Below are 23,341 nucleotides of genomic sequence, written 5' to 3' on the forward strand. Positions count from 1 at the left end.
TAACAAACCATCTTGTTTTATAACAGTTTTTCTATCAACCCCCCCCCCCCCACCCAATTACAAAAAAATTAAGCCAAGATCAATAATAAACAATAACCATAATGTAAAATTCTTAAGTTATGAAATAAGGAATTAATATTTCTTAAAGTAAAACATTTATAACGAGATTCTCTTCGAAGTGAACGCATATTCGTATTCCAACATATTTGCAACTACGAAATGGAAAGGAACTTAAGCTCCTATCCATTTGGATTGTGACAGACGATCCACATCCGTTTAAGGATTAAACGAGGCTTTATAGCCAGGTTCGTAAACCCATGTTTTTATATTTGAGTTGCCAAGACAAAGATTAATTACGCAAATTTAAAACATCAGTTTAACATACTAGTTGCTATCTAAAAGCTGTAATATATATAAATTGTATAAATAAATTAAACTGCAGTAATTGAGGATGTACGAAAGGATATTAGAGCGGAAAAGAAAAATTGACTGAATTATGGAATGAAGAAGAGAATGATAGAGATTGTGAAGAATGGAAGAATAGTATGAAAATAATAAAAAGGAAGTGAAAAATTTAATAAAGAATGTAAATCCCTGTTCCCAACAAAATAGGGGGTGGAACGAAAGGTATGTATGCTATCTAATATTGGACTTAGTGTAAAATAAATGTTGATTTTATTTATTATATAAGATACGTAAACAACATTATGTATTTTATATTCGAAATATACGTACAATATTTACGAGTCCTATTGGAAAACTATTGGAGTGGAAGCAGGTTTGGTTCTGGGGCAGAAATGATGATGATAATGATGATTTACCAGAAACTTGAAGACACCACTTTTTGTAAATCTATACTCAATATACAATTTTTTTTATTTCTTTCTGTGTCCATTTACACATAAACATTATATACCTGATTGGTCCACAATTGATATGTAAGTAAAGTATCACTGAAAGTTATAGTACATCTTTGTTTTAAACAATTTACGTGTACGGTAGCTCTTTAGATTTTGATTATATCGTAAAAGGATACGGTTATGCTGTATGCAAGATAAATGTTATTGCCACTAAAATGCGACGCTACAGTAAGTTCTACGCATACGTATACGTAAAAACGAAAGTATAACATTTCAAGCTAAATAAAAAAAATTTGCACGCGTTTTCATGTTTTCATTGCTATCATTTAAACTGCTATATGTCCTGTACTTTTCGGTTTTATTAAATCGGTTTTCTTTAAAGTGAAATATATCATCTTGAGAATAGAGAAAATTAATTATTTATTAATACATTAATTGCAGAATGTATATAATTTTCCTCAGTTATCTTTTGATCACTGGCTATTGAGAAGTAAGGCAGACTACATTTCAATGTCCATGTGTCTTGGAACTTAGTGTTTTGCTCCGTCGATTTAATTTGTGCAATTGAGTAGAACACTTTCATGCTTCAATGTTTCGAAGCCTTAATAAGTAAATAAAAATAAACATCCGGTATATGATAATGATTTAAAACCGTAAATATAATAATAGAGGCGAATTTATATTTACCTTTTAAATTTTAATGGCGCACTTTAAATATTGGATGAATATTTAAACATCGATAATCAAGTAGAATAACATCTTACAATCATTTAACGAAAGTAGGGCATAATTTAATTGTTTTCGGATAGAAGTTACAGGCGGAGACGGGTATGAAGTTTAACTAATTATTCCGTTAGTTAAACTCCGTACCGGTCTGTATTCGTCTCAGGACGCGAAAATAAAAACAAAAATATTTCTGTCGAAGTTACAAGAATAATGAAAAGTAAAATTTTATTGTTACTTCATTAGTTTATGACATAACATATCGTGTATAGTTATAGCGAAATAGGGGACAAGCTTACACCGCTTTACGGACTACAACACAACGACTCAAACAGCCGAAAAAAAACTGAAGAAAAGAAATAAATTTAAAGAAAATATCAAACCGACAATCATGTATTACTTCACCTGGCAGGAATAAACATCGATACAATTTTTCAAATGAAAATAACTGACAACAGTGATGGAAGCCCAGCTCTTCGTTGAATAAAGTCGAGTGAATATTTAAAGTCCGTCCAAGCTTGTTTCGTATCAGTGAAAACATTGCGTGGAGCCTCCAGCGAATATGAAAAGACAGTACTCGACTTTAAGCGTAAAACCGAGGCAGAGTTTGCTCTAGAAAATGTTCTGTTATGGAAAGATTAAACACTATAAAAAGCTTATTCATATAAATTTAGTTTTGTTCTTGTGATTTTCATATATTTTCTTTGAAAATAGTAAAAGTATTTGGTTAAAATTTTACCGCTATAAATATTATTACGAAATTAATGTATTGTAAATAACATCATGAATAATCATGTCAAAGTATAGAAAGATAAGGAGTGCAACAATTATGCACTTCCATCACTAGCGACTTTGAGTCGGCTGGTTTTGTAGTGATGAGCCTAGACTATTGTTTATTTACTAATGGTAGATCTGTCTCGCCAAAGGTTTTATAGATTAATATGTAGGCAGCCAGTCCAGTGGTTATTAAAAAAAAAGTTACTTTGTAATTTTTATTCTATTTTTTGTTAATCAAGCAATTGTTAAATGGTAATGGTAATTGTTAAATGTTATATGAAGGAAAAAGTTTACAGAACATTTTACGTGATATCTATAATCCTAGAAGCTTTTAAATTTTAATAAATGTCTCATAATACATGATATATAATTACACTAAATGATAAAAATATTAAAACTAGTCGTGAATTGTTTTATATTACGAGATTATAAAGTTTTAATAGTATTATAACAAAATTAATCGTCGCCGCAAATGTTTAATCTGTTATACCAAAATACGAAACAGGTCAGATGTTGTTGTGAGCTGCGAAAGTACTTTAAAATTTAATTATATACGAGTTTCGAGGATCATCTCTCTTTTTAACTTGATGAAAAGTAAATTTTCTATAGTATACCGAGTTGTACTGGTACGCAGAATTACTTTAAATGTTCCCTATAATTATATTAAGGATTAATCAATTGTCATTTATTCCATTTTTCAAATGTGTTTAAGAAAATTTTATTATGAAATCCTATAAACCATATGGTTTAATATTACATACCGTAAGGTATCAAAGGCATTTAACACTATCACGCAATAAAATCTAAACAGCACAGAGCTCTAGCCTAAGCGCCATTTAATAACGAATGTTGTAATGCTTACACTTTACTGTTTTCACGTAAGGATAAGAGTGCCTAATTTTAACCACGTTTTGAATATAAAATCACTGAGATAATAATAACAAAATAACATGAAAGAACTTTTAAAATAAAGAGGCAGTAATAAATTGACTTGCTTGATAAATTCGGGAAATAATAAAATATTTTAAAATACAACATATTTATGAAATGCCTAATGCTCAGTGTATAATCATATGTTAAATGATCCCTCTTGGCTTTATATATCTAGATAAATGTGAAAGTTTTGAAGAAAAATTCAAGTCATTGCTACTTGTAGTCTTAATGGCTCTCTGCTGACGGAAACCACAGGATACCGCAGTAGTGAACAGTGTTATAGTGTGATATAGTAAAACCTTAATTTTTCAGCAGTATCATTCCAAGTTTTAATATTACTATATAGATTTTGCATGACTATGACGAATCCAAATATTCGTTTATGATAAAAGCATCAATAGAGCACAATAAACAAAGCATCACGCACAAACGAATAAGCAAATTATTTGCCAAGAATCAGATATTTCAAGCTATATGGAGGCTTTTTAACTCCTTTATTCCTTATTTGGGGGAGCTTTAGGCAGTGGGCACGAGTTATTAATTAAAATAAGCTTCAATCTCGGAATAGTAATTCAATTTATACACCAATCATTTGAATAAAGCTTTGTGAATATCGATTTTCTACGTTCGTGACCAATCGCTTGTATCAGTTATTGAAGAAAATCTATCATAATTGCGTTTCTACTGAACATAACACGCTCATTATTTGGTATTCAGATTAAATATTTATCAAGCCTACAAAATTTCCGAAAAACTTAAATAACAACACTAATGATAAATGAAACTGAACGAGTAATATTTTAAAAATAACAGAAAAAATTTGGAAAGTTACTTATTATTTTCTTACTTGAAATTATTTTTTCCGTTACTGTAACTAAAGTTAATAAAAAAAATTTAAATAGAAAATTATCCTCAACAACCAAATACTACATGCAGACTAATGTATAATTTAGTGGTCTAATGCACCCTTAATAATTTCTTTAGTTAGATTTGCTCTTATGATCCTTATTATTTTAAAGAAAAATTTCGAGCGCCATCTTTGAGATTTAGTTGGAACTACTGAACACATCAAAGAAATAAAACCGTTCCTCCTAGTTAGCCAATTCCAAACTAGAGGGCGCTTTTCAAAATAACTGTTAAATGTTTATTTTAATTTTTAAAAAAAATTATACATATTTCACATTGGGAGTAGTACTTTTGAAATTAACTTTTATATTACGTGCAATGAATAGAAATAAAATTTAATGTTTTTATTTAATTTTAACTTTTAAATTAAATTTATACAATTTAAATATTACACGAGATTTTGAATTCTTCCCTTTTCAGGTTAGTTAATCGTGATGTGTTAGTCGTGTTGTTTTATATCAAGCAATTAAAATGAAAATAAAAAGGTTGAACATCTTTGTAACTATTTTCATTTTAATATTAATTAAGTTCTTCATCGCAAAAGAGGTGCAGCTTAATTGCGGCAACAAAATCGCGCCCCGCCTTCAATGTTTGACGTCACGCGTGTGACGTCAGTAACCCGCCCATACCTCCTCCATCTTCTTACCTCTGTATAGTATACGTAAAAGTAAATACTTTATATAGGATACAAGTAGCCCATATTTAAGTTTAAAAATATGCTATAGCTTTATGAAGATGAAGAATGCCAATGCCACCTGTATTTATATCCTTCAACTTCATGATTCTATCAAATTGGACTCTTCTGTCATTCTTCCCATGACGTACTTGAGTGGTCGTAATAAACGATCTTATGTGGATAATCAAAGTATAAATAAATTAAATAATTATTAAATTAATATGCTCTGTGCTACTTAAAACTTATCATTGATGATACATATTATGACAATTGTGTTCTCAGTGAGATAGTTATAAGGTAACAACTGTAATTAATTTTATATTTCTAAGCTTGTAAGTTTGTACTTTCTTACTGCTTTTTGTTACTGTCTGTCTCCTATAAAGTAAATAAATAAATAAATAGCATAAATAAATAAACTGCGATCAATCGTCATACGGGAATATTCCTTTAATTGGAGAGGTTCTTTAACGAGTTGATGAAATAGAGAGATATATAGAAAGATATATAGAATAGAGATTGAGATTTGAGAAATAATAGAACTTACTATTAATTATTTTATGTCTTGTTCTGTATTAAAATTTTTTTTTGGAGAAGTTAGAAATATTTATCTCGATTTTACGAATTAAACATCGGCCTATGGATGCATATTCATACAGCAATGGTTTTTTTACAAACAGAAACATTAATGTCTTAGGTATTCCCGAATCCAATTTATTAAAAGTCTCTTACAATTAAATATTTAATTTTTTTCGATATTTACTTTAACTTTAATGTTGCACTGCATTTAATTGTAAGATTCTAAGTTTGGTTGGTCGATACTTGCTTAAATGCAGTGCAACATTTTTTGCTTCGTTATAATGATTAATTTAAGGTACGACATCTTGTTTTTTTATTGTTTATCACAAGAGAAATAAATAAAAAAAAGTAAAGAAATTTATAAAAGCGTCAGACTACTAAAAAATGGCTTCTTTCAAAATATGAGCCAATTTGGCTTCTGTAGCAGACCCATTTTTTAAGAAAATAGAACAATCGAGTCATTTCGTACCAATCTGCTTTAGGAACTTGTAAATTACTTAATGAAATATCTTTCAATTTAAAATTGTAATATACTTCTTGTTCGAAAAAATGTCAAACCCATTGTTACGTGACATCAATATGTACATTTTATTTTTATAATACATGACCTTAATCCAGACCTGGTTTTTAAATGGAACTTAAGGTAACTTCCTGCACGATTTGCTCAAGGCAATACACATACTTCCATTTTCTTGTATGATTTAATTCTTTTTAATATAATATATATTTTTAATTAACTGATGGAGAAAATATGGTATAATCATAGTAAATTAAAATATAACACCATTGTATTTTAATTTACAGAATTACAAAATTTCCTTCAATTTTAAAAATACATTTGATAATTATGTTAAATATGTAAGATTTTCGATTTCAAGCGCGAATTACTTCCTACGATAATAACATTCAAATTCAGCTCTGTTAAAGTAGTTCCTGTAACACTTTGTTCTTCAGTTTATATTTTAGTGAAAACTATCTTACACGCTTAAAGAATATACATGCTATAAATTCTTTAGCAACAACCGTTGGCAGTATTGGAAGATTTTGGTAAACAATATATATATACATATATATATTACAAAAATAAAAGCACGCACTGTAATATTTTTACTTTCTTTATTCAATTAAAGTTTTATTGTTTCTGATTTAAAAAAATATCTTTTAATAACTGTTATTCGAAATTTGATTATTTATAAAAATCTTAATAAATGTATGTACCTTTTAACCTTTTTAAAATAATTTTAAAGCCAAATTTGTAATTGTTTTCATAATTTGTAATCATCAATTAAGAATACAACAACTTTACATGATTACAATCTTTATATTTCTCCTTCAACTCAAAATACAGGTGGACACAATACGACAAAGTAATTTAGATAACCATATTACTTTTGGCTCATTATTTAATATTATTTTTTATTAGGAATCATATTTCATGGATATTTATAAAATCTTCCTTACATGGTGTCAGCATAATATTGTGCCAGCACTACATTATTCCGTTACGGAAAAAGCCTCGTAGCCAATGAGATTACTGGACTAATTAACCTTTTTTATCTAAGGTGTTTCAAAATTATGTCTTATGACTTACTGTAGGTAAACTAGGTACTGTAAAATATAAAAATAATTATCTTCTTTTATATTCCTTTCTAATTTGCTTGGTTTACGCTACACTAATGCATAATCATAAGCTCTACTACTAGTTATTAAACAGCAAATATCTGACCGAAAACAAAAGAGAATTTTCCCTGATTGGCTACTTATAGAATACTTTTATTCAGTTATCTCGTGTATAGCGACTGCAAGTGTCAACATTTTAGATTAATTTTTCATCATCTTCGTGCCAGCCAATAAATTACTGCTCCAATCCCTCCAAGATCGCCATATTGACCAGCTGCCCACGTCCAACGACTATGTCGGAGTCTGGGTCCTAGTGAGGGTGTACCCATGCCCCACCTACCGGCTCGTAATCAATTTGACCTTAATAAAATATTAAGTAACCTTTACTACCTAATGATATTAAATAAGAATTTAACCTGCAAAAATGTGTTATTCAATAAAAATCCCTCGAATTTTAATATGTTAATGATTAATGAATAATAATATGTTAAAGACTTTTCTCGGATATTTAGCAAGCTGCGGTTTTTAAAATCATTTTATATATACGCAAATAGAACAAGGGGAGAAAGCAATTTCGTCGAACAATAATTTATCCCGCACATTAGAATTTAAACTAAGTTCAGTACTGGCTACGTGTATAGCCTTGCGTAGGCCCGTAGCAGATGCTTATGGTTGGATTACGTCATATGCCAAGAGTAATTACTGGAGAGGTTGCATTTGAATAACTTCTGTTTACTGGTTATGATACGAGCTATACCAATGTGCTTGAATAACATTTGTGTTTTTTACCATTCAAAATAAAACCAAAAATTAATATTTCATGTTTTATTTGGAATGATAATTACCTTGCCAGTGTCGTCCGTAAACGTTTCTTCATTCACTATTAAATACTGTTAAATACTAGGAATATCAATGCTACTAGTAAAAAAACAAGTGCCTTTGGAAATATTGTCCATATTATAAAAACGAATTAAAGTTTACGTCTTCTTCGTTTACATTTTATGTTTTTATCAGTAGTTACGTAAGTTACTTTTAAATTTCTTTATGTTTTACATAAATGAAGAATCATACTTCATATTAAAAAATATGCAGTTTTTAGAACACTGACATTTCATTATCTTTAGTTATTTATGCTAAACAATAGCTTAAATGATTAAGTGAACATAACTTTGGGACCGGTTTCTGATTAAACGATGAAACTGCACCTCCAAAAATCGATTTAGTCCCAAAGCGAAATTGAGGTCTCGAGATGGAGTGCCCTCGTCAGGTTTTTGAGTATGGCACAGGGTCTAGGAAGCGCATGCGCGAACGGAGGTCTTCTGACGTCACGTAGCGTTCCAGGGGCGCAGCGCCAGTGCCGACCGCGACCGCGCGAATATCCACGCGCCACTCCCGATAACAGCACGAGCTTCCGATGTAAATTCTTGCAGATTAATGGCCAATAAACGAATACCACTTAAACGTAACCCGTGCAATGCTAACGTAGCACGTGACCTGCCGCCCCGTGACAGTTGTACTCTGTGGCGCCTTTCCTCTCATACATACTCGTTTTAAGTATTCATTGTAGCTAGCTATTCACTAGTTTATCACAGCCCTCTAGGCAAACACATTTTTTTTGTTTACATTTATTTACAGTAGCTTACATATTAAGGCTTTTTCACGTAGTCTATAATTAGGTTAAACTGTTGTAAAAGTTTTGCATAAAATTCAGCAACAACCATACTAAACGCTTCTTTATCCCCTTTTTAAAATGTATGAACACAGTAGTAAGGTTAGTTTCATCCAATACTGGTGTAAACACGTTGTTGTGTATACGTAGATGGTGTGACGCTGTGCAACTTAGGACTATACAATCTTCCTCCTTCTACTTGAAACGAACAACAGTGTTTCCTATTATCACTAACCGATGAGGGTCAGTTTTTAGGTTAATTGGAAAATTACAATTCCTACAACCTTAACAAATCTCTACCTCCCTCCCTCCCTCTCTTTAACCTTTAATAATAATGAAGCAGTGTAAAAAAAGTAATGCAATAACTCATTAAATTATAAGAACGACTCATAAAGTGTCAATAAAATATGATTACTATCTCATTTCATTCGTCCAGTTGATATCAGTTTACTCAATTAAGTATCCGCAGCCGTTCTTAAGGTCAACGATATACTTTTTCTTACGAAACTAAGATGTTCACATTTCCTTTTACATCGCCTAAAAGCTTATAGTAGATGGTCGCGTCCACAAACGTCCACCGGCTAGCGCACTTGAGCTCCGAAATTGAACTTTACTAAAAAATATACTTGTAGCTTATCTGAACCCTAGAGGAACTAGAGCTAATTTCTGTGCATATTATTATACATGGAGTTTAAGCCGGCGTGTGCACAATTAATTTAAAATTATCAACAAACAAATAAACTTAAATTTATAAATAACCGTTGTCTTAGCTAAAAACTCATAGGATAATAAAACATAATTAAATAATAAGTTCTGAAATTAAAACGTATTAAATACATCTTGTATATTAAACGAAAAACATGTAGTTTAAACAGTTGACACTAGAGGGCAGTATAACAAACTCTATGGCAAATTCACAGTGTTTAAGTTCGAGTAGGATGCTGACTTTTGTGTACCTACGTAAACATCTCATGTCATTGACCTTACATCGTTAATTTTTCTTTTTGTGAAGTTTGTATCACAAAATGTATATTATTGGAAAATAATTATAGAGAACATTAAACATGTTATACTACAACAGCGTCATTAAATACCTATTGACGTATAATATCATATGATATTTAGCAAGCAATGTAAGAAATTAAAGAAGGTAACTAAGATATATAACAGCGATTTATATCTTCGACATAAAACTAACAAATTTCATTGCATTAATAGGTAAACGTAATACGTACAGTGTTACTTTAAAAACCTATAAATTTTATATCATTGCAGAGGGGTTAACAATTGTAAAGGTATTAGTGATAATGAGAGTTTTTGTTATAAATATTTTAACGTACATCGATTTTTGTCAATGAATGTCATGCTGCTTGCATTTCCAGTTCCAATGTCCAATTATTTCCATTAGATCAATATTCATTTTATTCGCTGCCTCGGGTAAATGAGTTAATTCTGAAAATATTTAAACCATTTTTAGTTTTGATTACGGTGTTCTTACAGGCCAACTATAAATAACTCTGATCAATTTTAAATTAGGTTTAAGGCTTATATCTTTTCAATAAATGAAATATATATTAAATATTTAATAATACGTTTAATCATCAAAAACAAAATGGATACTTATTCTATGGTGATAATTAGACCATTGCTAAAAAGTCAGCAGAACGCTTATGCCACTTTTAACGAATCGAGCTTTTAATCCATTTGTCAAATCTAAAGGATATTAACATGTTTATTTTCAATATTTACTTGAAAACTATATACGAACTCTTTTCCCGCTATCACATTTTGACGTATTTGAATCGATCTGAAAAGAGCAAAGTTCCCGGCAAGGGTCAAAAGCCCGAATTTCATAGTAAAATACATGTTTGTATTTTTATATCAATAATCATATACCATTCAACATTTACAATAATATTCAAATCATATAAGGAAACTGACATAAAAAAATATATGTAAAAATGATTATAGAAAAATATTGCTAGAAATTAAGGAACCGCCTAAAGAATACTTTGCTTTACATAATAATTGAATCCATGGCTCTATATTAAAGGCTTTATTGAAATTTTGATGACGGGAAAAAAAGATGACTCTTTAATTTTAATAATATTTACATAACATGGTGTAGTAGTAGTAGTTACAATTTAGTTTTTTTATCATGTTTCTCATTGTCTATTGTACACATTAATGGTTAAATTAGAAAGTCGCCGATATCATAACTTTGAAAGTGAATAATTAGCAAAACAATTTAAAATAGAAACACAGTTGCATTATAAAATAGAATCCAAAATAGATTACATAAACTAATGCTAATTAATCAGAAATCTAATAATTGTTGTTTGGTATGTAATTATAGACGAATCATATTACACAAATCGCTCGCAAATTTTTTTAATAGAATGTTCAATCACAAATCCCTTTTATTAGGTTATTTCTGAAACGCCACTTCGTGTTGACAATACAACAACACATAATTTAATTTCACCGCCGTTTGATATACGTTAATACCTTATGTGTTTTAAATGTTTAGAATTTCATCAACAGTGCCCGACGTAACTAAATATAACATTACAATCCAATGTTTAAAAAGTTTCCTTTTCATCTTTTCTCATAACCATTTAAAATAGGTTAAGATATTGTTCCTAGATAAAAACGGAAGCTCGTCTGTTAAATCAATAAAGTATCGGATAAATTTTTAAGCTTTGATCTCAAATCAATTGGTTTAATAGAGCACAAACATATCTGCAACCAAGAACATTATTAAATGTGTTGAAAAGAAGTAAAATCAGAGCAGACAATCCTAGTAAACCAGAATATCGAAGTCGGGCTGGAAAACACCATAAATTAGAAATGAAGCAACCATAAGAAGTTATAGATTGGCAAGGTTACGCTTTTAAATGATAGCAGTTTGAGAGAGGGACGCGCCCTGGGAGGAGGCGGCTCGCGACACGCCGGCTGTGATGCGATGGGCCAGGACTGGTGCTTCCGACGCAAGAGGAAGCGTAGCAGCAGTCAGGAAGACTCCCACACGCATCACAACCGGTAATCAACACGCTTTTCATTTAGGTTAACATGTTCTAATGTAAAATTGACAAATGTCTATATTTTACAGCTCAATCATAACAACATTAAATGTCGTACTAAGAAATAATTTACTAAATTTTAAAATCTCGTATTTATCTAAATATAATGTAGAAAGGTGTTATAGAAAGATTAAAGTTGTTCTAAATTAAATAACCACGTTAAGCTGGAGAATGTCTGCGAGTAATATTGTTATTTATTGTCAAGTTTTCAGTCTGAAACAATTAATTAAAACATCATAATGTTGCTAAACTAAATAATAGCTGTGTAGTTATAGACGTAATATAAAAAAATGATCTACCGAAAACTTAGAAATCACAAAATTGTAAGTCAATATGGATTTATACAACATTTAGTTCGCTTGGCAAACTGACTAAACCAAATATTAATATTACAGACAAGAGATCTATCATATTTCTGAGCAATATTTTATAATTGGAACTATAGCTAAATAAAGAACTTGTACTCGCATCGAACATTCGTTCATAGGCAATCGGTAATATTTAAAGAAAAACAATAATATAAATATCATAAATCAACGTAATTTTCAGACATATGGCAGAGCGCCGAAGGTGTTTTTTTTTAAGCTAGAACCTTTTTTTTCTGATATTTTCTATATTGCTGTATCAAATTCTCCATTATATTGTTGCAATAATTGATCTCCTGTGTCGTAAAATTTTTAGCAATTACAACAGCAATGATTCTAATGTCAAAATCAGGCTGCATCGATAGCAGGTTATTTGTCATTTTCATTGATTATATTCTAAAATTATGCCATAGTTGAAAATAGCATCTAAGTGAATTACAAGTAACTAGCGAAAAAAATGTTTATCATTACAAAAACGATTTATATAATATATTTATAAATGTCTCTTTTCCATTCATATTGCTTTAAGAGAAATTTTTCCCTTTAAATATTTGAATAGAAACCATATTCAAATAACTTAAGTGACGTAAGTTCCTGTAATTTTTAAGCCCTTTCGTGTAAGATATTCTTTTAATAATAATCATTTTAAAAGGAACATTTGATATGATAAGCCTTATAAACAATCTAAGTATTATGAACAACACAGCTTACTTTCTTAGTTATAATTTTAATTGATTTAAACTTTTGCGGTTTTAACGTTTTGTCATCATGGTCTTAACTCTTTACTTATTTAGCCTTGTGTATTTATCTGCATCCCCGAACTAAGGGCAGTGAGGTCACCGGTCAAGTTCAAACGCCACGTGCTTAGCGCGTGCCTTATTGCCAGTATCATTTTAGAAAACCAATCGTTTTTATTTAAAATATCCAACTGCAATTCTTTGGCGATGTAAAACAACGTTTTTGAAAATTAATGGATTAACATTATTTGTTGAGATAAATCAATAAATAATGTCGAAAAAATAACATTTATATTCAATCAATCGAAAGACTCGGAAAATCCAATAAAATCGTGTCTTCGTCGCTAATCGGTCAGTGATAGAAAAATACTGCCTCCGCCCCTATATCTATTTCAGTCTGGCGTCCATTGGTTTGTTAAGAAAACGGTTTTTTTTTCTGCTAGGCCTTATTTTAAAAAAATATCTTAACCTTAAATGCCGCAGCGAATAAATTTTTATGGCTAAAGAGTTTTTCCTATGTACTATCTGTATGCAGCGCTGCACACAACTTTTACTTCTGTGAATCTAAAACTCTCCGAGAGTGTTTTCCTTATTTGATTGATGAAATTGTAAATTAATCCTCAATTGTATTGCTGGATGCGAGCATCGCTATCGTTTCGTGGCGATCTTTGCGAAAGGCCTAAGCCTTACAGTGAGCGTCTATTCGCTGACATGATGATGACGTATCCTTTATTTTAACTTTAATATTTTACGTTTCAAAAATAAAACATAGTACTTCCTCAGGATTGGGTAGGTTAACACCTCGTTTTATCGGTTCTGTCCTAAAATTGAATGTCACTTTAAAATCTATTTAAAATATAGCACATGGAGGGGCTTAGGGAGGGCCTTGATTTGAGTTGCATAATTTTCTCTTTAATCAATACGTTGCGTGTACATAAATAAAATTATTAATTAATGAAACCATGTTGAAATTGGCGCAAAATCATTTTGTGTAAACAATGTACGTTTTAATCCAATTCGACAAAAAAGTTAAACTGATATGGTTTTATTCACTGATATACTTTTTAATAAATGGTGTGTTTTAAATATTTTATTTGATACACGAGCGTTATCAATAAATAACATTAAATTCAAATGTATTAAACTGAAATAAGATTTCGTGATTCGTAGCAAGCTTCAGTTCACTCATTCGAGGCTTTCTTCTGACCTACAAACGTAGACAGTGAAGCGAGCTTGTCTTTATGATCCTTGAGACCGTGACGTAAGGTTCCAGTTGTGTTGAACAACCGGAACGACTTACGTCTTTTTCTCTGCAGGCTCGTGTACCGGTGTACGCATGCGGCTCGCCCCGTTCGACCCCCGGCAAAATGGCGGGGCCAACATGGCCGCCGAGCAGCCGCAGGATGCTCCGTAACGCTGCTCCTGTCCGAAACGCCGTTAACACAATTTCCCGACAGGCCGCACGCCTCGACACGCACGTCCGTACCGAAATCGCAGTGATCGATTCGTCGTCTCTCGCAAGTAAACGCGCCTATCAATACGCTACGCGTGTGCAACAAGTGACTCGGTTCCCAAGATAAAAGACGCACTGAAATCTCACTCGAGAAGTGATGTGATTGCGGGTTGCTTACAAATATAGAACGTGCCCTTTCGGTGAGTGGCGGCGCGGGTGAGCCAAACAGCGTGTGACGTCGACGCTCATGTTCCCCGCGCCGCGCGAACGTCAACAGTACCGCGTCACAGACTATCTCCGCAAAACACAAATAACATCAACAAGCGTGCCCCACCACCGGTGTTATGAGACCAAGACCGCTCAGTAATAAACGATGTGTGGAAATGATAGACAGTTCTTAGGATCGCTGCGAAAAAATATTTTTTAAACGAACCGCCGATCGAAAGTGATATGAAGATATGACGATAGCAATGTATTGGGAACGCGTAACATGCGTCTCGGTGAGAACAGTACAGTAGTGGTCGCGTCCGCGCGTAAGCCAACCGTGCTCGTGGCTGAGCCGGGGCCGGCGTACCCGAAGTGACTATCGCAGTGCATGAGACAGTGAACTGTGCCGATGCATATGCGGAAGTGTTCGCGGCGGGCGGGCCGGGGACGTGCACGGCGTGTGGCCCGATAGCCGCAGCATGCTGACCTTTGTATTCGCGGTGTGGTCGGCAGCGCGCGCGCTGGGCTGGTCGTGCGATCTGGTGACCACGCCTGACGTCGATGATGCTCCGATTCTACCTCGTCTGCGTTCCGCTAGGGCCTCCAGCGACCTTTCCACTCTCAGTACCACCACCACTAGCTCCAGTCAGACCAGCACCGGCGACCATTCTAAAAGGTCCATGAAACCAACAGATCCCACGGCCGTGATTCTCGATAATTATTTTTTAAATGACTTAATTCTATTGACTAAAAATAGTAACAAATTATAAAAAAACGCCCTTGTATTGTATTCTTTTAAATACATCAAATTTAAAATATAAAACATAAAACTTTTCTTTTAATAACAATTAAAAATAATTAAAACAAATTTAGAAGCAGTAAATCGAAAAATACCAATATTATTTAAATGTTTATCCGTTTGTGTTTTATCCATCTTCATGAGATTAATTAATACATGCATGTATTTTTCTTTATAAAAACTAGACTAGCGAATTTTAAATATTATAGCAATAATTCGTTATCTATGCGTGTGCAATGATAGAATGACGTTTATGATTACTGAAGGCCGTCACCACTTTACGAACAAGTACCTCATCGCGATTGAGGTACCGTGACATTATAATTGTAAATTATTGTTCGCCGTTGCTGCTACCTTACGGCTTCATTACTAAAAGTTATATTTACTTTTTTTAGAGAAATACTCTAAAGCTAATTCTTTTTTAATTATAAGAAAGTAAAGAACTTTATTAATGAATAAACCGACTTCCTGAACACACTTATTTTTAAAGGTTAGAAATATGCGCCTCACATTTTTCTGATGGCCGTTTATTAATAATAAGAAAAAGACAATATAGCGGTTTTTTTTTAAATGATTGAATGATGAACTTTTTAAATTTTAAATTATTTATCGTATGCGTGTACATGTATTGCTTTAATTATGAAGTGTGCCTTATAGGTTTCAACGATTTTAATTTACATGATATCAGCACAACTTACAACTCGTCAAGCATATAATATAGACAGACATAGGTAACGACAATTAAAGACTTTTACGTTTGTTACGTATTGTTCAATGTATGCATTTATTAATTTGTCAAATACTTTGAATGCATTGAATGTTTTTGCACAAATCCAGAGAGATATAAAACTAACAAAGTTAAGTTTATCTCTGAACCTCAAAAAGAGTCTTGCAAATGTAATCCATAAGTTATAATAATCACTTGCGGCTTTGTTAAAATTAAATAACAAGTCAGAAACCGCTCGATAAAATAGTAGAATATCTGTAAAAATAACAGTTATTTCTTCGCTGCATTTTGAACTATGGTCATAATTTAATCAAATCTTGGAACACTTTGGATAATCTTACTTAATTATATGAAAAGCTGCATTTGTATTAAAACACTTTTGTGTTCCAATATCTTTGTCAACGTAAGAATCTCGTTCCGTTTAATGGAATCGTAACAATATTTACAGCATGAAAACAAGACAACTTTCTCTTATGCGTTGTCGAAATATATGAAGAACATTAATATCATTTTAATACAACACGTTCCGAAATAAAGTTCAATGACTTGTAATTTTACACTAAGCGTACAGCTTTTCATGCATCATTTTTTAAAATTTACAATATTTTACATATTTAATATGTGGATTCAACATATTTTTCATTGAAAGCTTTCATGATGCTAATTTTATTATAATGGGCGGAGTAAAAATATATAACCGTTGTTGGTTCAGAACTAAGTTCATTCTTAGTTCATTTCATAGTTTTAAATTGTTCTTCGTATCTGATAGGTAACAAGTGACAAGCTTAGTTTCGATAACCACTAGCAATCCAATTTTCTCCACAATATAGGCATAATATATCAAAATTCTACATTTTATGGCAATATTGAAGCTTAAAAATGAATAAAAAGCAAACATTGAAACTTCTGGCATTTTGTTAAAGAGGTATGCGGCCTCACGAAGTTTTTTTGGAAAACACTACACCCAAAGCCACTGCACTCATATCACAACAGATGACCAATAAGCATCTCTTGATATTTCGCGTTGATCGCCTGCTTCGGTTGTTTGATCTGTAACTGACAGTTTGAGTCTAAATTAAATTTCTGTCCTGTTCCACCAAAAACACAGTAACGTCATTTATACTTATTTTAATCGAAGCTGTAATTTATTATAATAGTATTTTGTTTGTCTTAATTGAATTTTAGCTAAGTCTTTTAGCTTGATTTTAAATTTCAATCATATTTTATTTTATAATATCTTAATAATATTCGGAAAAATATATAAGATAAATAAATGGAGGTATATGTAGTTATTAAATATCTTACTCGATTCTGAATACTTTTCGATTTAGCATGTAATGATCGATTATTATAGTTATTAACTATAAAAATAATTTAAGACTGAATTCGTTCGTTAGGAAAAATAGTGAAATGTGACACATTAAAGCGAATAAAAAAAACATTAAATTTCCCTACTTTGTTTACACAGAAACGCTTTTTATTTGTTTTATTTTATTTGTTGACCAAAAATATGTTACGAGTTTATAGTTAACCCTCTCTGAATATCTTATTTTTATTTAAACATATTACTTACATTCTGTGCCATTAATAATACAAAATACCTAATTATAGTACTAGAACATAACAGAAATGTATGATGTGATGAAAAAAACAGCTGTTTAGCTTTATTATTTATACGATTTAACCAACGGACATGCATCACGCAAGTTTCTTTATATAAAAGCAATTATGAAAATTGCTTAGAAAATTTTTAAACCTATTAGTAGTTTTATAATTAAACTACTGCTAGGTTCAAAATTTATGATATACATAATTCAAATGCTGGATTCATTTGTACACGTTTCTGACATTCAATACCTAAAAATGAAATATATTCGCAATTAGTCGTTTCTTGGCGTAGTAGTAACTTGGGACGTACCTATTACTAGGCGTGTAAAAATAAATTCTGCGAATACATCATGTAACCAAATAACAATTTAATGTTACATTGTAGGTGTTATCAATAAAAATTAAATTAATTGTTTTATGATTAATCAAGTAATATATAACCCCATAGCAACATTAACTAAGTGATAACGACAATATTATCAGCCTATTATCATATGCTTAAGAACGCGTATTATTTATAAATAGATATTCCTCATTAATTAGCTATTACGTGTGAATGATGTTTTAATCTTCATACAAAGATCGGAAACATAATTTCCAGTGATTACGACATTCATTACTTTACTTGTATTTCGATACTACGTTAAACAATCACTGGTTCAAATTATAAAAGTATTTAATTAAATTCAATACTTTAAATTACAATTAAAAACTCTTCGAACATTCACCTTTCTGTTGAAGCTACAGTAGTTTCTGAAAGAATAATGAACATAGAGTTATGTAGACAAGACAAAATTCAATAAAAATGTTTTATAAATGCATAGATTTTCATAAAAACTTAAAATCATTATAGACATATGTAAAATAGCTTGAATTTTCCATCAAAATAATTACTCATTTCAATAAAGTTTTTTTATTTACAAGTGTATATGAAAAATAATTATTAGGTAAATAGGCTTACCTAAATGACTAATTTAAAAGCTACAAAAGAAAATTTAATAGACGTTACAAATGCACAAAATTAAATAATCACGAAACAGCTTTGTAATAATTTTGTTTTAAATTTTAGGCTTAGCAATAAAATATGATTTTAATTATATACGCATGACTATCTGAAAATAAATTAAAGCATCTTTAGATAATTAAACCCTTTTCGCATCAAATGCTGATCTGACTATGGTGGTGGTCTGACGTGGGACGTTGCCCGACTATTTAGGTGGAGCGAGGCCCCAAGGAGGTGGAGTGCCAGGGGGGCGGCGCGGCGGCCACTCAGAAGGCCGCCAGTGTCCGCTCGAAGACGGACCACTGGCAGGTACTGATAACCAAATACTCGATTCTGTGTCAGTATCCTCAAATGATATATATGTGTATACCGTGAGCCGGTAGACGTGGTGATCTTTGACCGAGGCCTATGCCTTGCAGTGAGCTTCTAGCGGTTCGGTGTAAATAGCCGTACTCTTTTTGAAATCTTTTTAAATAAGACTACATATTTGAAGCATTCATCGTCACAAAATACATTAAAATAAAATTAAAAAATTGTATATTACGACATTACGATAGTTTATAAACAACCTGGATGCCCTGTAATAATTCTTATCTGCAATTTATTAAAATGTGTCCTTGTGATATATTTGAATATTTCTTTTGTATTATACAGGGTTCAATATTAAGATAGATTTGTATGATCTAAGCAATTATACGGTTAATCGGGTAATTGTCAACACGTCTAGATTTATTTACATGTAAAAAAAGACGTAAATTTGGTATTTGGTGGCTATGTTGGATGCCGGTCTACTTGCTGCGACCTTGACTATGCCGTTGGTCCACCTAACCTTCGAGCAGGACCGGACCGGTTGGCGATCTTTGGAGGAGTTCAATACCTTGCAGTGGTGATCTACCGGCTGACATGATGATGATGATGTTGAGTGGTAAAACTTTTAAATTAGGTTAATGTATCTAGTCCGTCCCCACGCAATGTTGAATAAAAATTTCGCTTGTGTTAAAGTTAGGGCGCCTAAGTTGTGGTTCTTTATATGATAAATTCTGTTTTTTTTAAGCCTGAAGTTATAGGTTAGTTGTACGAAAATCTTATAAACCACTAATTTTAGCCTTAATTTTTTGCGATCAGGGAAAGGAACTCTACACTTAAAAAATTAGGATTTTTAAGGATTGCAACCTCTGAAACTTAAAAACTTAACTTAAAAAACACGGAAGAAATCTCAAGCTCTTTATTATCGCAAAACCTTCATGTCCAGCTATTCTCATTTGGTTCATTTCAATAAGCAATATAGGCTCATTTCTAACCATCGCCAAACACAAACCACTTTTATAACTACATTCGCAGTAAATGTTATTCGAAATGAGTGTACATTATATAAGTTAGTTATAGTAGATAATAACAAACCTTTTGCTAATCCCACACAATGAGTCCCTCCAGTCCGCTTAGTAATTGTTTCACACATTCACAAGGAGATAAAGGGAACCAAGTTATATACCTCGTGGTCTTTAATACCATTATAATATTAATTATGTAAGCTTCTAGAGTTTAGGCATTCTTTTCTACCAAAAATACTTGTCTATATACCTTCAAAATAAATACCTACCCTACCATGTTTTTTGGTGGTCAAAATAACATAACAATAAAAAAGAATACAGTATTTCAATGTAATATATTTTTTATTTTATATTTTTTACTTTCACACATTAATATTTGAGCTAAAGATTAAAAGAACATTAAATCTGAGACGCAACAAAAATTTGCACCACTTTTTTATATAAATTTGAAAAAAATTAACAAACACTGTGGTTTTTTGCGTGTCAAACTTTCTCTTCCATACTCTACTTTGCATCGTTCTATTTTTAGTATTTGTACTGCCGAAGCAAGTACTATTTGTACCATATAGTTATTTATATTTTATTATTTGTTTTTATCGCTTATGTTAATTTGTAAAAAAAGCAATGAGAATACAATCTCGAGGTTTACTCCGAGAACAGTTTATTAAGCATTAGTGTAGCGTAACCTTACACAGGAATACCTAAAAATCACTTTATAAAACCTACCCTTTTTTATCATCCGCTAAATACGAGTATGTTCACTTTTGGTAGAGATTTAGGTAGATAAAGATAATTAACAAAAAAAAATATTAATTGTAAAAGAATTTAGACCAAAATGTAATGTATTTAATTTTATTTAAATTATAAAATATCAATTTTAAATAAGAGAACTCCTAGCGCCACAAATTTAAATTTGTTTAACATTCCTTATAAAGAATAACAAACTGCTATGGATGATCGGCTCTAAGCGAAAAGTAGAATCAATTCAAGTTTTACGGTAGCAAATGACTCCTGTGATATATTTTAATCATAAAAAAATATTAAGATTATCGGTACTGATTATTGTTAATCAGCACGGATAATCTTAATATTTGTTCAATAATTATTTTACGATTGTAAAAACCAATTTATTATAGAGGGATAAGTATAAAATACGATGGATGTATTTAAATAACACCATAATCTTTTTTGATAATTTTAAAGTAAAATATTATTGAGCATGGAAATGTATGTAAGATATTTATTGCAGAAAAAAGATTTCATTGTCGCTTTTTATAATAATGGACAAGGCTTTCTGATGATTATTTGTATATTTAGTTTTTAATGCTTACCTGTAAAAGCTTTTTCCTATGTAACTATTTTTGTCCACATACTTCTATGTACTCAAAAGGCGCGAGAATGAGATATTCGCAGATCAACCATCAATATTAAAAAAAAAAAAACTTATGACTAAACTAAACTCGATTTTGATTGTGTGAGTAATATAACCTAAAGATATGTATTCTTTTACAGAAAAAGTATTCTGCGAGGATTGACTACCGATTTTTTAAAGGGTCTATTAGGTTAAGTTTAATTTGAGAAAACATAAAATAAAAACTAAACATCGTGTGCTTCATATCCTAAAGCTGTAATTTATATACGACATTTCAGAGGTGTTAGGTATTGTATAAATCTCAGACAATAGAAGTTTGCGAAACAAATGATAAAGTTACAAGAAATAGAATATACGACTTATTTCCAGGGGCAAACAAGATTTTAGAACTGTTGAAGTAGAAATATTACTCGAAAGTTTTCCTTCTACTGAAGATTCTATTTATCGCTCCAGCATAAGTACTTTTCTAGCTTTGCATATGTTTTTTACTCGTTAGTGCATTGATTAGGAAGAAATTTTATTACTTACGGCCTACTTACTTTTACAAATTCTTTGAAACATCTTTATGACCCGTTTTTATTTTTACAAAGACTGCAACAAAAAAAAGTATATTGTGCTGCTTGTGCTATTTTTTAGAAGGTCTCCATTGGGTCGCACTAGTTTTATTTAGACAAAAAATCAATCAATAGACGATACACGGATATTTGTCTGCAAGACACACCGCCAGATAATTCGGCCAAATTAACTAAAAAAAACATCGAGTACTGTTGAGCCACTTTAAATAAACATATTGTCACTTTTCTCTATTAAATAAATTTACAATGAGTAGAACAATACGAACAATGTCTACTCATATAATTTACAATATAACTTAAGATAGGCTACTTACAAGTAAATCATAACTGCTTTGGTAATGTTTTCTACTTCAAAAGGTAGAAATTTTCTTTCTAATAGAGCTAGGTATGAGTATATATAACTAACGAGATAAATTCGCTCTAGGGAACATTATCCCATTAATCGAAGGTGAACCTTTCTTGTTGAAATACGTACCGGCCGTTTTTCTTGCAGTGAATCGAAGAAATCAAATCGTGTATCAGAGCTACATGAAATAAATATGACCCTAGTTGTCATTGACATATAAGTACATAGTATTATTAATTCATGTGTTATGAGATGCCCTTCTTAACGCATATTTACTTACCCTTCTTCAATTAATAACTGCACACATACTATTACTATATACAATATTATTTTTATCATGTAACGCTGAAGGACTTCACTGCTCAGAACATTAGGGATGGGCCTTGGTTTACACGTTACTTAATAAGTACAAAATTAAGTTGTTTCTTTTTTGTTTCAGTTTCGATGTTGAAAATGGCGGAGGTGCAGGCGGGGCCGCTGGAGGCGCCCGCTCTCCATTGGAGGGCGGTTCGCCTTCCGCCGCGCTGGTGCTTCAAGCCATGCCACAGCGCCGAGAATCCTTTCTCTACCGATCTGATTCCGACTTCGAAATGTCACCAAAGTCCATGTCGAGGAACAGCTCTATCGCCAGCGAAAGGTAAGTGCTGTCTAAATGTTAGAATTTCAAATCATTTTTTCATAACGCAGCAACAAAAATCTTTCTTAATAAACATGTTTGGTATATTTAATAACGGACATAATGAAAGAATAATAGTTCACGACCACACTTGATTTGCAAATTACAATATATTATATCTTGACGCATTAAACGTATACACTACAACTCCCATAAAACAACTCCATTCATATACTAATAAACACACAGAATCAAATTGTCAGTAATCATGACATATAAATTTCCTCGGTCGATAAATTTAATTTAATCGATATAAAATCGTTTAAACATTAAATATTATATAAGCCACTTTTGTATTTGGAAAGACAGATCCATAAAT

At 31.4% G+C, this 23,341-nt stretch overlaps 1 protein-coding gene across 9 annotated transcripts in view; it reads left to right on the forward strand.

Moving 5' to 3' along the window:
- The window catches only part of dnc (phosphodiesterase dunce), a 216,640-nt gene that overhangs the window by 139,261 nt on the left and 54,038 nt on the right, over positions 1 to 23,341 (forward strand). For 7 of the 9 annotated variants that reach the window (XM_068774653.1, XM_068774652.1, XM_068774649.1 and 4 more), the window contains one exon: positions 22,786 to 22,983. In XM_068774653.1, the coding sequence (XP_068630754.1) occupies positions 22,786 to 22,983 (198 nt within the window). Of the gene's footprint in view, positions 1 to 14,676; positions 15,262 to 18,935; positions 19,032 to 22,785; positions 22,984 to 23,341 lie in introns of those variants that run through there. The other 2 variants (XM_068774645.1, XM_068774646.1) reach the window with 2 other exon arrangements.

This window comes from Battus philenor, unplaced genomic scaffold (assembly GCF_028537555.1).
Source record: "Battus philenor isolate CCGP_79_NKW_IND1 unplaced genomic scaffold, ilBatPhil1.0.hap1 SCAF_7, whole genome shotgun sequence".
NCBI lineage: Eukaryota > Metazoa > Arthropoda > Insecta > Lepidoptera > Papilionidae > Battus > Battus philenor.